The sequence below is a fragment of the Pistacia vera genome, unplaced genomic scaffold, assembly GCF_008641045.1.
Source record: "Pistacia vera cultivar Batoury unplaced genomic scaffold, PisVer_v2 Contig445, whole genome shotgun sequence".
NCBI lineage: Eukaryota > Viridiplantae > Streptophyta > Magnoliopsida > Sapindales > Anacardiaceae > Pistacia > Pistacia vera.
This window is the reverse complement of record NW_022196274.1, coordinates 86,136-104,191: the sequence shown is the minus strand read 5'-3', so window position 1 is coordinate 104,191 and position 18,056 is coordinate 86,136. Positions and strand designations below refer to the sequence as shown.

Here is an 18,056-nt window from a genome sequence, read left to right as displayed (position 1 = left end):
ACATTATAGGTGATGCTGCGTGGTGGTGGCCGTTGCTGTTGCGTAATGGCGACTTCACGTAGGCGGTGTGACGATGGTAAGAGATCGTGAGAAGAAAAGGGTGAGATTTTATTTTATTTTATTTTTTTTAAGCAGTTTAGTCACTGATTTCTCTGTGGTTTTTTATACACTTATTTACACTCCTGAATTTGGACAAAATTAAAGGTTCATCATGTTTAGAAACTTAACTTAATACCCCTAAACGTGACGGCGTTAATTGGCTGTACCAAGGGACAAATAATCTACCGTGTAAAGACAATTGGGTTTGTTTGTTTAAATATTTTTAACTATCATATTCATACTATTTCTAAAATACCAGTTTGTTTCCCTATTTTGAAAATACTATTATATTTTCAACTCTTTAAACCCCTTAAGTTTATTAATTTAACTAAACACGCCTAGAAAAAAGTTTAAAAATTGATAAAAACACTCCCAGCCACCCACATTTGCCAAATTCCGGCTACCACTGTTAGAAGGTGGTCGGAATCTGGTATAATGGTGCACTACCAGCTGGATCTGGCAAGTAGTGCGTCGATCTATTATTTTCTGGCCAGATCCATGAAAAGACTAGATCCACGGCCAGATCTTTGACCATAGCTGGTCGTCAACAACGGCCATATCATGGTAGATCTGGTTGAAAAAGGTCATCTTGACGCACGATCGGTCAGATCCAGTCGCTCGTGCGCCAATACGGTGACTCCGGGCACCTGGTTGCAGGAATTTAATGGGTGAGTGGGGGTGTTTTTGTAATTTTTAATTTTTTTTATTACAGGGGTGTTTAGTTATTTAACAAACCTAGGGGGTATTTTTGTTAATTTTTAAACCCTACCTCGTTATTCCCACCAAACTCTAAAAATATCAAAAATACTAAAACAAACACACCCATAATATCCATTTTCTCTCTACACGTTGCAAGAGTTTGTTTCAGTACTACAAAAAAGCCTAAAATAATTAAAAGAGTTTTTATTTTATTTTTCACAATTTTAATTGAAAAATATGGGTTTTCACAGTTTTAATCATATGTTTTGTAATTTAATCACAAAACAAGCGAAGATTTAATCATTTAATCGTTAGTTTGAAGATTTTCAGCACTCGTTATCGTGTGGAGAAGAAACAAGATTGACAACAGTGTATTTCCGTCGTTGGAGTGAATCGAAAATTGTGAGATGGATTGATTTTTGTTTTGTTATGTTTATTGGTTGAAGTTATTGGTTTTGGGGGTTTGGTGGGGTGGGTGTTGTTATGTTTGATGTTAATAGAAGTGTATTGGACGCTAAGCACGCTTTTTTCGATTGGCATGAAAAATTATGTCAACTGGGAAATTTCATGTGAACATTCCCTATTGGCATAAAAAACCCACGCCATATGGCACCTAGCCTAAATTTTAGGCATCTGGCATGATTTTTTGCCGGGTGAAAACAATGTATTTTTTGCTTGTTTTCAGTTGCCGTAAAATTTATGCACTTGACATGGTTTTTTAGGTCAATTAGAAATTATCACGCAATTAAATAATATCTTATAACAATACTCTCATTAAGTATAAATCAAAACAATAACAAGACATAAACATCATCTTAAGTTAAGATCGAAAATGAATAATTGGAAGGATATAATGATTTTAAGTTAAGATCAATCTTATTACCTAGATGTAATGATTTTTCTTGCTTAATGGAGTTTTTGTGTGAGAGATTGCAAATAAGAATTTGAAAAAGAGAGGGTTTTTGGTTAAGTGTTGGGACTTGGGAGGTTAAGGATGAGGGTATTATGGTATTCAATTAAAGAAGCTGGTTATCTGGGTATAGGGATTGGGATTTTGGTTAATTTGATAATTTCTATAGCCCCTAAATTTGGGTCATTTTATATTAACCGAAAAATATGAACATTTTGCTGATTCTAATTATAGTTAATCATTTGAATTTATTTAGAAAAAAAAAAAATTGATTTTTTTTTTTTTTTTTCTAAAAGTGCATGGTGGTTCTTTTTAAACATCTTTATAAGGAAATTTACACAAAGTTCTTTTAAGTGCACCTTAATTAATTTGATATTTGGTAACTTGACTTTGAATATTTCTTTTTTTGTATTTTTTAACGTGACATAAATTAATCTGACTGAAATGCCTGAAATGCCCAGTCAACACTTTTAAATTTTTAATACGTTTGCCATAGTTCAAAATTCTAGGTTAAACTATAATGGACTGAAAACCAACGGAGAAAAAGTTCTCATCCCTTATTCTCACCGCAGCGTACAAGAGAGACCGAAATTCAAAAATTTCAGCGACAAGAGAGGCGAGGCCAAGATGGGATTGAGAAATAGTCTGAATCTATTAAAGAGCTTCGCCAAGGAAGGATTCGACATATCTCTCGCAGTTGGAAAATTTTTCTGCTGCCTCCACGTTGTCAACAGTTACCTCGTCACTCCAGCTCTGGTAAATTGCAGTTTAGCCCTCGTGATTTTCATTGTCGGTTTTATTTTCAAGTGTTTTGAGAATCACGCCATTCTCATTATCGCAGACGTCCGGTCCCAGCATGTTGCCCACTCTCAATTTAACGCCTACTATTGTCTTGGCGGAGCGGCTCTCGCCGCGCTTCAATAAATTGAGTCCCGGAGATGTCGTTCTTGTGCGGTCGCCTGAGGTTCCAAGAAAAATTGTCACGAAGCGCGTGATTGGAGTGGAGGGTGATCGTATTGCATACGTTGTCGACCCACAAAATGGTGACCAGTCGGAAACTATTGTGGTATAGTTCTTTTTTGCATAATTTTTGGTTTCAGATTGGTTTTGGGATAATGGGGTTTAGAGATTGTGCTGTCAGTTTAGTTGGTGGGTTTTAAGAATTAAGTTATCTTTGTAACATCTGCCCACTGTTGATTTATCTCTTACCCCCTCAAACAGTGGTGCTCAAAGCACGTCCCACTTGATTTGAATCCACTCTGGATTTACTCCCGATATTGAAGTCATGGGTTGACAGTGGATCGGGATGTTGCAATTTTGCCACTTTACGTTCTGTTTTTAGCTTAATGACCTTTTTGGTGTTTTTTTAACCTTTTTTTATTGATAATTTTTTTGTTTGTGTTTTGATTAAGGTTCCAAAGGGACACATATGGATACAGGGGGATAACATTTATAATTCATATGATTCAAGGAATTTTGGGGCTGTTCCTTATGGTCTTCTTGAAGCGAAAATATTTTGGAAGGTGAGCTTATTTTTCTTGTTTTAGAACTTTTTCTCTGATGTTTGTTTGCATAAATTGTTTCTCGTATGATAATGTAGTTAATTCTATGTGGGAAAGATACAGCTGCATACATCAATATCCTCTCAAACCCACAATTAGTGGAAGTGAGCATATATTATTTTACAACATTTTCGCTTGAGGATTGAAAAGATTTAAGCCTAATCTGTTCAAGTACTGTAAGCCTAGACATTGCAACCAAGGTTGTTTTAGTTGACAGCCATTGTAAAACCATTTCCTGAAACATTTTGGATTAAATATCGAAATTGTGGTGAAGGATATCCTTGCAATCCCCAATGGTTCCATGAGGTCTTTCCTTTTGCTTTCCTTTCAATTTGAGTGGCAAGAGTGAAGATATGTTCAGATTGAGGTCATGGCCCTTAGGACTTATCACTTCTTGTATGTAGTTTTCTGTCATGCAACTCTAAACGCTATTGCTTGTTACTGGTATTTTTTTATAGGAAGGCAGTAAATTAAACACTTCTTCTGCAATATGACTTTGAGTTTTGTTTATGAGAAAAATTATCTAGTTTGTACTCAAAAACAATTTTTAGATATCAAAAATGTTATAATATTCTTCATATTGTCTTCTCATGTGTGTGTGTGTGTGTGTTTTTTTTTTTTTTTTTTTTTGAATTCTTTGCTGATAGATATGGCCCCCTAAAGATTTTGGTTCATTGGGATGAATAGCAGAATAAGTCATTCATTCTTGTTAGGTACGCCTTGTAACCACACGTTTTTTACTCAATTGAGTACTTTGCTGACTTTGATTAGTTACCTTACCTGCTTGTTTGCTGATACTGCTGCTATATTAAGCACTGTTCTCAGAACTGTTATAAGTTTTGACAGTAGTTTGTGGGAAGAGAAAAATGCTAGCTGAACACTGCTTCTGTTCTGGTATTGAGTTTTATTTGAAGTACACAATTCTTGTATTGGCGTGGTTGATGGAGAAATATGACAGTTGGGAAGAGAACCTATGATCAACCAACAATATCTGTCATAACATTCTGGTTTATCTCTTCAAACCACAGTCAATTCTTTCCCCACAATGCTTTCATTAGATGCAGAGTAATTTAGATCTTTGAAATTTCGGTGATCTACACTGGTGAAACTTCGGATATTGCAAATGTTTGTAATTTTTATAGATATATTTTCCTGGTTTAATAATATTATCAATTGCATAAAATGGACGAATTAATGCGGACAGTTAATAAATTTATTTTATCTTTCAAATTCAACATTTCAATTATTATTTCATTGTTTAGTGTTGAACTTCCAACCTCAGTACTGCTTTAAATAACAGTGGCTTTCTTCCTGTTCACCTAACAAAAGGAACAAGCTCTTTAAAGATAATCAAGATTGAAGCAGAAATAAATATCACAAGGAAATTGAAACTATTGAACTCAGCAACTACTTCAAGTTTTTTTTATATCACATTATAGGATACAGCTATGCTCTTTACCAAAATGCAGAATAGATAATTCTGAAGGTAGTGATGTCGAGCAGCAATGGTAACAATTACGTGAACAAAACTCTTCCGTATCTCACCAAGGTTGGCAAATTAGCTGGGCATCCCCCGCTTAAGGTGTCAGAAGATGGATCATTCTGAAAACTGCAGAGTGAGTCCTTCCATAGGAAACTGATCGTTCATACTATTACTTTGCACTGGAAGAATGTCTGATCGTCGTTTATCGCACTGGGGCTGTGTCCGGCTCCAAAATCAAGCCATCTGACACCCAGATAACGAATAATGTAGCATGACAAACGTCAAAGTGAAAGGAGCACATTTAGCATTTTGCTGCAATTAACAAGGCAAGGTATCAAAAAGATGGCAATGGAAACCTTACTTCTGTATTCTAAGTGATTTGTCAACTATGAATCAACCAGCTTTCTTTGAACTCCGCTAATCCTACAATTCTAACCCTTTTCTGACAAGATTTGTTTAGCAACTCAACTCAAGCCATATATGTAGTAGAAAGAGCATCAACATTTTCATATGGGAATGCAGCAACTTATATAGGACTATAGGAGTCACTTGATATCTGCATTTATAGTTCTGAAGTAATTAAAGGTAGGCCGAACGACTTACGCATACCCAAAGTTTGCCGTAATGACAAATTGGTACCTAAAAGGTTTAGAAACGATAAACAAGTACCTTCCGTCACGTGTTGTTAGTGATTTCTGTTTGTTAATAGTGAAAAGACTAAAATGTCCTTAAAAGTTTGATATTTTAGTTTTTTATAAATTTAAAATTTTCTAAAAAACCCCCTAGGTTTGCTAATTTAACTAAACACCCCCATATATAAAAAGTTTGTTAAATAAAAAAAACACCCCCACCACCCGCAGTGCCAGATTCCGGCCACCATCGTTGAAAACTGGTCGGGAAATTGCGTTACGACACAGACCCGTCGGATCTGTGTCGTAACGTGTCGATCTGGCGGTCGAGGCAGCAGATGGAGTTTTGCGGCCTCGACGACCAGATCCGTGGCTGATCTGGTAGGAAAAGGCCAGATCTACAGCTAGATCTGGCCGTCGTGGCCGCAAAACTCCATCTGCGATGTCGATGGCCAGATCTACAGGTCTGTGTCGTAACGCAATTTCTGGCCAGATTCCGGTGGTGGTGGCCAGTATCTGACACTGCAGGTGGTGGGGGTGTTTTTGTCATTTAACAAACTTTTTATATATGAGGGTGTTTAGTTAAATTAGCAAACTTATGGGGTTTTTTTAGAAATTTTTAAATTTATAAAAAACTAAAATATCAAACTTTCAAGGGTATTTTAGTCTTTTCACTGTTAACAAACAGAAATCACTAACAGCACATGACGGAAGATACATGTTTATCGTTTCCAAACCTTTTAGGTAGGCAAACCTTGGGTATGCGCAAGTCGTTTGGCCTTAAAGGTACGCTATACGGCAATTAAAACTTTGAGAATTAGATAGGCTAGGAAATAGAGAGAATTAGGGGGAGATCACCAATATTTATTAGTCAATAACCATCAAGTCTTCAAAACCATGAAGTCTTCAAAATAAAATTTACTCAAAATATGCAACTTAAATCATAAAGTAAGTGATTGAAATAACAAAAAATCCACTCAAGCAAGTAATAATCTTATTAGAGGTGAAATCATATGAAAATCATTGTTTTAAAACCCGGACCGGAGGGTGACCTGTTTTGCTATCCGGGTCACGGGTCAACCGGTCCAACTGGTTGGACCGATAACGTCAGTGATAATTTTATTTTTTAAAAATTACTATAATCTCTCAAATTTTAATATATTACAAAAATTCCCCTAAAAAGTTCAAATTAGTCCATAAAATTTTTATTTATTTCAAAAATGCACCCAAAAAATTACCAATTAATCCCTAAACTTTTGACATATCTCCAAAACACCCTTATAAAACTACATATTAACCCTTATAATTTTGAAATATTATAAAAACTCCCCTAAGACTTGAACCGGACCAGAGAATCTGTCAGGTCTCGGTCCGACCAGCCGGTCCATTTTGATTTTTAAAACAGAGATGGAAACTTTAAACCTTTTAGGAATTTGTAGAACTGTCTTTGGGACAACGTAAATAATGACAAGCATGATGCTCTACCAAAAGATCATTTTGATGTTGTAGATATAATTCCTTCATGATATAACTCCTTTATTTTTACAAAGTATTAAGTACAAGCACTTAATTGTACTGGATTGGAGTGAGTTGGATTGAACTATAATGAATTAAATTTAATACTGTCAAGTGTTTAATGTAATATTGGACTAAATATATAATTAATTATTTAAATAAAAATATATATGTATAATTAATTAACTAATTAAAAATATAATTATGTGAAATATTTTTTAATTTTTAAATAAATAATAAAAAATCATTTAATAAAAACTTTGAGAAGGAAAATGTTACTCACCCATTTTGATAATGGGTAAATGTTAATTAAATTGTATTTTAATATTTTTTAGGAGTTTTCTTATTAATGTATTTCTTAATTAATATTGAGTTTATCTTAATAATTTATATAAATTAGATTATGATATGGATAAGTTTTATTTTAGTTAAGTCAACCACATATTTAGGATTCTTTAGTTGGGGTTGAACATATATTTTGATTTGTTTAAGTTGTTGAGCGCATGTTGCTATTTAGCAGGGAAGTATGACTATTTAGCATAGAAATATGGTTGTAAGCTACTATATATTTCCTAGATTTATATTGGAATGAGATCATGATTATTTGTATAAAGGTTCTATCTTAATTTTGGAGGTTTCTAGCTCTCTCAAATAAGCAAGAATCGTCTTATTCTCTATTTAATTTCAAAATAGATAGAGAAAATAAAACTTCTTCAAGCATGTCTATACCAAAAAACTTCAGATCTTATAAGTATTATATAATAATTCTTTAACAAAAAATGTTTTTGAAAAAGAAAAGAATGAATATGCAATAATGTATAAACCCACAGGGCTGCAAGTTTGTTTTCCATAAATATATAAATACTGTAAATCCACTAATCCAGTGTTCATCAACTTGATACAGTGCGATGCAATTCTTGCAAACAAACACACCCTCTATATGTTAACGCTTGATTTTGACATCAACGACTTCGAATATGTGAAGTGCTAAGAAATCACACATGAGCTAATTAGATTTTGTGGGTGAGGTACTGTTTGCACAATAGCATGCAAAGAACATAAAAGTAAAGTTGACAAGGAAATTTTATAGTGGTTCAGATGCTTAAAGTGAATCCTACATCCACTATGTTTTTTTTATATTAATCTGTTCCTAGGCGTTAAACAAGATTACAAGAGGTCGCAAACTATGATCTGGTATTAAAAGTGATTGGTGTTCTAAGTGTTCTTAGAGAATGTCAAGCCAGTTTATTTCTAGCAGTGTGTTTTTGCAATTTTCTTTGTTGAATTCAAGAGTGTATGATCCCGATTTTGTGAGGGGAAACTGCTTATTTATACCCATTATGCTGAATGTAATTATTACACTTTTGCAAGTGGCCTGATGCTGTGAATATCTCTCTTACCTTACCATTCGTTGAGAACTCAAATAATATCCTTAAATTAAATGGGGCTTGGATAGGTGTACGAACCAAATTCATCCAAGGACAAATTCTTGAGTCGGTTCGGTTGTTGACAGTTATATTCCTTTTGTCTTTAGAGACGTGGCATGTTTTAGATGGCAGAAAGCACTCTGGAACTTTGATTGGTGTTCGATGACATCAGCATGAGTCAGCCCTTGTTTTAGGCATAACATTATATATTAAAAATCCGTTGTAGCCCTATCAATATTTTTATTTTACCTTCGATGTTCAACAAAGTTTTGATAACACTATCTCATTTGTTCTTCTCAATATGCATGACATCAAGATTGTGTGGTATTCTCAACTTTGACAAGTAATTTAATTGAAACCAAGGTGTCTAGATCAGTTTGCGCACACCTCGACTAAACCTCCAAGCACATTGAACACAATACAAACTCAATGTTCTAAGTTAAGTTACAAATATGGAAGGTGACTCTAAAGTGGTTCGAACTTAAGAAGTCAATGAAATGAGTAAATATTCTTCACCATCAGGCAAGCCTCTTAGGGCTAAAAATAGTCTTCTTCCATTAGTTTAGTCACTCAAGTAGACATTTGCGTTTAATATTTTTGTTATTTGGGTTTTTTCTGGGTACTAAATCATGAAATATTGTTAAACTGCTTCACAATATATTTCACTTGAATAAACTCATGGTACATTACCCATTTCTCATCTACTATCTTGTAGTTTCCTTTCCTGTAAAAGACAATTAAAACGATAGAAAGCGATGATGTTCCATGTAACATTTTTTTGTTTCATAAACTAATAGAGGATGTTTTATTCTATTACATATGGGGCATACCTTGTAACCAGTCAGGGGATTCGCCAATGGATCAACTGTTGTCTCTAGCACCTTTGGGTAGATTTTTGAGAAATTTAACCATAGTGGTGATGAGGAGGTCATTGGCAATGACATTTTGCCGAGAAAAAACCGAAAAAGATTCTATATTGCCCGGAGATCTACATATATTAATATAATGATGGTTGCGATAAAGCCAAGGGAGTTCATGGGTGGTGGTTCTTGGTGGGGACAGAGAAAAGAACAAAAAAGGAAAGGAGTGAGAAAAAAAAAAAAAAAAAGGAAAGAAGAAGAGAAGAAAAATAATGTAGAAAGGGGAAAATACCATACTGCCCTTGTAGGGGCGTAGCCAGAAATAATGTATAGGAGGGTCAAAGTTAAAAGAACAATACAATTTTATATTAACATAAGCATAAATTTTGTATTTATAAAATTCTCATTAACTAGTACATTTATAATTGTCTTCGACGGGATTTCATCTTTTGAAAGTATTGTATAATGACTTCATTATCAATATTATCAAATACATATTTCTCTATATACACAACTAAGCTATCATTCAACCATTGATCACTTATTCTATTTCGCAAACGATTCTTCACAAAATTCATTGCTAAAAATACTCTCTCTACACTAGCAATGGCAACAAGTAGAATCAATGCTAATTTCATCAACAAATAAACTAATGGAAATACTCTATCCTTCTAAGTTTCAAGCATCATTTTGCCAGATCTCCAATCCCTTTTAATCCCATAAATTTGACATTAGAGTGCATATCCAAAATGTAAACATCAAGTTGAGAATCAAGTGCCATGAGTTCTAAGTCAGAAAAATCATCAGGATAAAGTTTGGCAAGGCGTATCAATTTCTGTTTATCAAAAACAATAAACGATTCATTTGGACATAAACATGCCAAACAAATAAGCAATTCAGTGTTTATCTCATTGAAACGATTATTCAACTCTTGAAGCTGCATATCTAGGACATTATAAAATAATTCAATGCAGTAACGATGCATGTTTGTGATACCTTGAGCCTTATGTTGTGATCGCCCTTGAATAAAAAACTTGTCATCCATATTAGGAACATCAATGTCATGATTGGCACAAAAAGAATAAACTTTGCTTAATAAAGTCTCTCATCCATTATCTTTGATCAATTTTAAAGCTTGCTTACATGCTTCAACCAAATTCATAGCATTTACAATACCTTGATCTTTTCTTTATAGTGCTTGAGAAAGTTCACTTGTAAAGCCAAGTATATCTTTCATAAAAAATAGACTAAACACAAAGTCAAATGATTGCATCAATTTAAATATGTTTTTTGCATGAAATCTTTGCTCAGAGTTTGACCCATCTTTTGCCACAATTTCAAGAACATCGATAATGAATGAAAACATCAAGATTATGCTCATTAACGTACCATAATGCGAGCCCCAACGCGTATCACTGGCACGTTGCAGATTAGTCTCTTGATTGAGACCTTTTCCACTTGATAGTTCACCATTAGAAAGAGTTTCAATAACTTTACAAGCTTGCTTATCTCTAAGAAGATCGCAATGCTTTGACGAAGTACCGACAATATTAACCACAATCGCCATGATATTAAAAAGATCATCAACATCATCATGGTTCTTTGCCAAAGGCATAAGAGCCAACTGGAGTTGATGGGCAAAACAATGAATATAATAAGCACATCTATTCTCTTTCAAAACCAATGTCTTCAAACCATTAAATTCTTCTTGCATATTACTAGCTCCATCATAACCTTGTCCTCGCAGTCTAGAAAAACTCAACCCATGCCTTGAAAATAAATTATCTAGTGTCGCCTTGAGTGAGAGAGTTGTGGTACTAGTAACATGTTCAACACCTAGAAAATGCTCCACGACAAGTCCATTCTTGTTAACATAACGTAAGACAATAGCCATTTGTTCCTTCCTAGAGATATCACGAGATTTATCAATCATTATAGCGAATAGTGAATCTCATAAATCTCTAATGATAGCACTTACAGTTTCATTTGAAGCAGTACTTACAATGTCTTTTTGAATCTCAGGTGATGTCAATTTGAGATTATCAGGAGCATTCTTAAAAGCAACAACATTGTAATCTTGATTATGATTAGCAAGAAATTGTAGAAGCTCGAAAAAATTCTCTTGGTTGCTTGAATTATAGGATTCATCATGACCACGAAATGCAAATCCTTGCCTTATAAGAAAACGAATACAGTTAACTGTAGCATTTAAACGAGTTCGATACTCTGTTCGTGCTTGAGAAGAATGTCGATCAAAAAATGTCTGAATATGTTGGTCTTGATTCAATAATGTTTCACACATTCTTCGAGCTTGATTACGAGCACTATTAGAACCTCCAACATGAATATTAGGATCATAATCTGAAATTCGGGGTCTTAAGCCTGGATCCATAGGAAGAACTCGCAAATCAACATCCACATTTTTACTTGAATCACCAATATTTCCTCTTGTTCAAATGATGAGATCATTGTTGACTTTCTTTTGAAATATCTCTCCATACTATTTCAAAACAATAATATATTATTACTTGATAGAGAAAAATGCAACAAAATAAGCTATGTACTCAATAAAACCAAACAATAACAATAATATATGTATACAATAATAATTATTAAGATAAGTGAAATTACAACTACTACAAAAATTTATAAAGCTAATAAGTTAAAGTATTCTAACAATACATACACATCACAACTCACTCTAACAATACATACACATCACAACTCACAAGTATATCTCTTTCTTTTTCTAATTTGTAAGTACTTTAACAAAAATTAAATTAAAGTAGTATTTTTTTAAATATATCTTACATTATATACATTGACTAAAATTCAATTGATATGTGTAAAAAATCTATTCAAATAACTAAACACTTGTACAATTAAATCCACTTTTTCATAACACTTGTAAAACAATTAAAATTAACTCCCATTTGAATCAAACACTTTTTTATAACAAATATAAAAATGGGTAAAATAATGTGGTCCCAAGAATGAAGAACCCCTCTTCTCCATAAAAAAAACAACACAAAATTGCCATTGGCCAACTCCAAAATCTATTTGAATCAAACACTTTTATATAACAAAGATAAAAATGAGTAAAACAATATGGTCCCAAGAACTCCTTTTCTCCATATAAAAAAAACACAAATTTGACTATAATGGTAAAACAGTGTAGTCCCAAAGCCAACTCCAAAATTCATTTGAATCAAACATTTTATATAACAAAGATAAAAATTAGTAAAACAATGTGGTCCCAAGAACTCATCTTCTCCATATAAAAAACAAAAAAAGGGCAATATGGAATGGATAAAACAGTCTGGTCCCAAGGCCAACTCCAAAATAAGTTTAAAAACTATCTTCTTACTTCCTCTAACTTCAATATATCATTACAAATAAATAAAAAAAATGGATGCAATTTGTGGTCCCAATGACAATTTCATCTTCCTAAATCCTAATCTATAATTTAATCTTAAACTTTTAAAATAAAATAATACAAACATAAAATATATTACCTGAAAAATTGAAGAAAAAAAGGACTTGTTGGCTTGATAGAAGGAGAAAATTACACTTGTGTAGATGAAGCTTTAAAGGAAAAGAATTGGCTTTATAGGTTATTGAAGAGGAAGAAGACGTTTGAGGGAAGGAGAACGTAACAACTTCTTTCTACTATCATATTCATAAATATATCAATAAAAAGACAAGTGTATTTATCAAAATGGTTGGGTTCAAAAATTTTCTTTACTTAATAAATACATTCTTTACATAGTACAACATCATTTGTACAAAAGACTCTCAAAAAGACAGTGGACAGTGCAGCCAAGTCTCCCCGCTTGCCAACGTCCATCCGACCAGGTCCTTACCTATGTCCTGTACAACAAAGAAAACAACGGAGTGAGCACAAAGATGCTTAGTAAGTAAATCTTCTACGCTATAATCCCCGTGCATTTCTCATCAATTCTTTTCGTACTCTTGTCACTTTCTCTAATTCTAGTTCTCGCTATTCTTTTCTTTCTTTCTATTCTCATCACCCATGGAGAATATCGTAACCATGCATGGACGAGATATTAAAGCATAACAATGCATTTTCTTTCTATTCTTTTCTTATTCTTATTCTTTGCCGGTCTTAGTCGATGCATGGATTCGGAACCCTGGGTCATGTGAGTGTACTCTCTCTCATGTATAGCCCTCATCCGCATGTATTCTCACGGCTATACAAATTCTGTTTCTCATTCTCATTCCGCTCTCTCATGGCGGAGACCGCTCTCTCTCTCATGACGGTTTACATGCAGGTAACTCTACATTCACGGGTTCCCCATCGCACGACCTATTTTCTTTTCTTTTCTGTAGCACTTAATAATCATTTTATTCTCTAGTGCTAGTTCTTTCTTTCTCTTTATTCTAAGAGAATTAGTTCTTTTCTTTATCTCTATTCATAGAGTGTTTCTTTCTCATTTCTCATATTTCTTTCTCATGTGATTACTCAATTAAACATTTGCATATGGATGGCTCATGCCTAAAATCTTTCTTATATGCATTCATGACATGCAAATATGCTATGTTGCATAAAGTAAGGTTCTCTACTTCTACTCATACTTCTTTTAGACATTTCATCAAACAATATGTGTGCATACATAAACTCTATTCTAATTTTTAATGATACTTCTTTCTTAATCATCCAAAATAGGAGTTCAACTCCTTTAAATCATCACACATCCTGCAAAGAAAACACACTTCAAATATTCCTCTCAAATTCTTCTAATTCTCTCCATACTTCTACCAAAACTTATCAACACAATCCACCCTACTCATCGTGGAAATTCTTTCATAAACAACATTGAACTCATTCATGAATTCATCAACTCATTTCAAACATAGAAATTCAAGCATTAAGCATATATAAAATCTCTACACATCATTCAATAATACAAATTACAACTTAGGTGGATTTACTTACCTTAGCTCAAAGACAAACCACTTAAGCTCTCTACTCTTGAAGGCTTGATACTTACTCTTAAACCTTCAATACAAACTCAATAAGGATTCTACTCTTTCAACAATAAAACTTACATCTAGAGTAAGGATTCTCACCTTATAGTACTTAGGATCAACTTGTAACAATTTATAGTCAAAAGCTCTTCAAAGATCCTTAGAAAATTGAATGAAAATTTGAGAAAATTGAATGAAAATTTGAGAAAATTGAATGAAAATTTGAGAGAATTGAGGGATGAAAGAGGCGGTGGTGAAAAAGCAAATGCAAGGGTTTCTAAAGCTAAACCCTTAATATCTCATATTTTCTCCACTCTTTCCCAATATACCCTTGCTCCTTCTTTGAAATTCCACCTAAGACCTTTCATTCTTTGCAAAAACAACCCCATTCAAACTATTCTCCATGCAATTTCCTTGCATTTCACTTCCCACTTTTCCTGTTAATTAAGGGTAGAATGGTCATTGAGTCCCAAAAGGAAAAATTCTCTAAAACTCAATGGAAACATTCAGCCGAGTCTTCGCCGCGGCGAAGCTAGTTCTTCGCCCTGGCTAAAACTCACAGTAGCTACACGGGATGTAGCACTTCATCGCCGCGGCGAAGCTTTCTTCTTCGCCCCGGCGAAGATTGTAACATCCAGATTTCGCCAAGTCTTACAAATTTTCAGGGCATTCACTCAATCAAACCAATACACCCTTTCAACTAAGGATAAACCAAACAATATTAACAACATACAAACTCAATTGAGGATAAATTAACAAACATTCAAGCCATTCATCAAACTTAACTACGTACCTTAAGTGGGGCGTTACAGAGAATGATGGGTTTACTTTTAGTAGGAGAATGAAGGGTTTACTTTTAGTTTCATAGCCCCAAAAACAAAAAAAGTGTAATTTACTAGGTATAAATATATAATGCAACTTTTTGGTATTTTAATTTTATATAGGGATAAATTTGTAAAAACATAGCAAAAAAAATTAAAAGTCCAGGAGGGTCAACTGACCCTCCTTGACCCCCCCTCCCTTCGCCCCTGTGCCCTTGAACATTTAAAGAGGTTGGAGGGGTTAGGATTTTGGAGAATAGTTGAGTAATTTTTAAATAGCAATGCTATACTTACAACTGAGTCATACAAATAGATAAAAAACAAAAGACATAGTAATCATTTTACATAAATTTTGTGTAATTTTTGTCTATTTGTATAACTCATTGTAAGCAAATCATTATTGATTTTTAAAATATACAGGGATAAGTTGATTGAAAATGTCATAAGTGGACTTTTAAACATTGCATGCTACCCCATTTTTAGTCCAATTCTTAAATGGGAGAACAACAATTTCACACCCAAGGTTTGGCTAAATGACACTTTTCTACTAGAAAAGTTTCAAAACGATACTTTTCCACCTATCAGTAAGACCTGTCTGTCAACTTTAACTGAATAATGACAGAATGGTAAATCACTCCAATGTCTATCCCAATTCCACCTCTACCACCAACTCCATGCCTTCCGTGAATACCACATGTTACNCAAGCTTAAAACGACTTTTATATAAAAACGGAGAAAGTATTATCACATCTAAACCGTTGATACTGCTTTGGGAAGTCAATATAATAATGTGTAAAGTTGAGGGGTTGTAGATCATGCCTCGTACAGATATATAACGTAAAATTTGAAAATAGCATGGGGATATCTTTGACATTTCAAAACCTTAAATAGCTCAAGAAGAGCTTGTTAAAATTTAAACGTCTAAACTTAGCTTCTTGCAAATGATGTATAATAACTTATTACCATACACTCTTCTTAGGTCATGTTTACTTATGGAATTACCGGAGATCCTTTTTTGTTTTCCATTCTATTGTACGCATAGTTCATTTGTTAAAAATGAAAGAAATGCCATTAAATGCATGAAGTCAACTATGGAATGAGAAAGGAAAGGAAATTCCCACTCCCATTCCTCCAATTCCGTAAAAGTAAATATGACCTCAATGTCTATTTGGTTTTGAATGTTAGAAGCTCTTTTGAAGATATTCTGTGCTGTTTGGTTGTAATTCAACGTAGCTTATAGGTATTACAAACTATTTTTAAACTTATTTAAAGTTTTGAAAATGTCAAGGCATGTACCCTCTACAATGTGGTTGAAGATAAAAACAATTACAAATACCTTAAATCTCATGAACGCATAGCTGAGTCACTGCATAGGCCATGATTCCCCCATTTGATTTTTGTCTTCAATCTTATCTGCTATCCATATTTGTATCTTCACATTGATTCATCATTTAATACAAATTCTTTAGTTCTTGTAAGAAAGATTCTTGTACTTGATATTCTTTTTCTTTTTGGAATTTGGATTCGCAAGATGTGACGCTGTTTGTGGTATTTATCTGATGTTATGTGATAGGTACCTTCCAATACTCAATCAAACCACAACAATAACACAACAAACATCAGACTAACCCAGAAAAATATCAAGAAAGAGTAGCAAAACCCAGAAAATAACAGTCAAGTCTATTTATATTCTAGCAAAACAAATACACAGAAGAATTAAACTTAGCAATCACTAGCCAACAGCACAATCAAAAGGAACAGCAAACTTAAACAAAAGAAAAAAAAAAATATGTTGGTCTTTGGGGGCCAACTCCTCTAGATAGTGCTGGACTTCAAGGGCCAGCAACCTCCCACTCTCCACTTTTCTCTTTTCTGAATATCCTCCCCAATTCTCCCTGTCTCCTTTTATCCTATTCAGACTCTCTCATAACAGAACCCAGTTAGCCACACTCTATTGCCAACTGTCCACAATAATCTACTATCCATTCCTACGCTTACTACTATAGACCAACACATCAGGTGTTTCATCATGGATTTGTATGTTATTCTGTATATTTCTGTTCTTGATACTTTGAAGTTGTTGAAAATTCTTCAGCATGATGTTACCAGGAAATTGGATGTTCATGTGGAGTTATTTAGAAGTTGTAGTTTTGTGACAGTATTTTCTTTGATTAAAGAGATATACATTATCAATTGTGGATCTAAGAAGAGCTCTCTCATTACTTGATGTAAGTCAAGGATTGAGTGGGCACTAGATTTGTGAATTGGAAGGGATAATAGTTGTATCTGGATGGTTGAACCAACCACCAATCTGGTAAAATTCAATGTTCGGTTGAATTTCAAAACTGATTCAACCTATGTACACTAACTAGCAGTGAATTGGTCTATGAATCAGGCCCTATCCAGCCTGACCCAGCTGGGCCATACCTGGTTGAATTCATACAATACATGTGGATCTATTATGCTCAGTATTATATTTGCAGTCCAATATATATATATATGCTGTGAACAGTAATTCTGGTCGATATTTGCTCAGTATTTATATGCTTGTTTTTAGAAAGGAAAGAAATAGGACACTCAAATGTATGATATTTCAATTAAACAGCAGGTTTAGTCATTCTGGTATCTAGTATTATTTATAATGTTTGTATATTTTTGATGAAACAATGTTTTACCTGACCTCAGTAATCTGATTGGTCATTACAATGCTAGCCCTACCCAAGTTATGTAAGGTGTTAAACCTCTGGTTTCATCGTTGACTAAGACTGCACCTTAACCCTAATGTTTAGGCAGGGATCAACCTTTAACTGAAATTGACCTGTGAAAGTTGTACCTAATAGTGTCTGTTGTCTTGGAATTCTGTTGGTCCCGATCAGTTGCCTGATTTTTTTTATTTGTGCTTGTGGGAACATTTAATTTAAGCTTGTTGAATCTGTGTAAAGTTCTGATTGAAAAATTGCACTGAACAACTAAAAGCCTATAAACATATTGGTTGGGCATTAAAATAGGCTCATTGTTAATGAAAGACGCACATAAATGAAGGTTGACGTTGATGGGGTGTC

At 33.8% G+C, this 18,056-nt stretch overlaps 2 protein-coding genes across 6 annotated transcripts; one reads left to right on the top strand and one right to left on the bottom strand.

The window, feature by feature from the left end:
- The first annotated feature begins 2,209 nt into the window (after positions 1 to 2,209).
- Positions 2,210 to 4,389, top strand: LOC116144419 (mitochondrial inner membrane protease subunit 1-like). 5 transcript variants are annotated; one of them, XM_031429870.1, is made up of 5 exons: positions 2,210 to 2,464; positions 2,550 to 2,774; positions 3,121 to 3,231; positions 3,918 to 3,983; positions 4,120 to 4,389. In XM_031429870.1, exons 1-4 carry the CDS (start codon positions 2,336 to 2,338, stop codon positions 3,951 to 3,953), a joined length of 501 nt encoding a protein of 166 aa, XP_031285730.1. In that variant the 5' UTR covers positions 2,210 to 2,335; the 3' UTR covers positions 3,954 to 3,983; positions 4,120 to 4,389. The 5 variants fall into 5 exon arrangements, with proteins under 5 accessions (XP_031285730.1, XP_031285729.1, XP_031285727.1 ...); XM_031429869.1 differs by having other exon boundaries at positions 4,117 to 4,389; XM_031429867.1 differs by having other exon boundaries at positions 4,096 to 4,389.
- A 5,480-nt stretch (positions 4,390 to 9,869) lies between these two features.
- Positions 9,870 to 11,117, bottom strand: LOC116144431. Its single transcript, XM_031429883.1, has 2 exons — positions 10,574 to 11,117; positions 9,870 to 10,129 (listed from the first exon to the last, which is right to left on the bottom strand). Exons 1-2 carry the CDS (start codon positions 11,115 to 11,117, stop codon positions 9,870 to 9,872), a joined length of 804 nt encoding a protein of 267 aa, XP_031285743.1.
- Between the last annotated feature and the right edge of the window lie 6,939 nt (positions 11,118 to 18,056).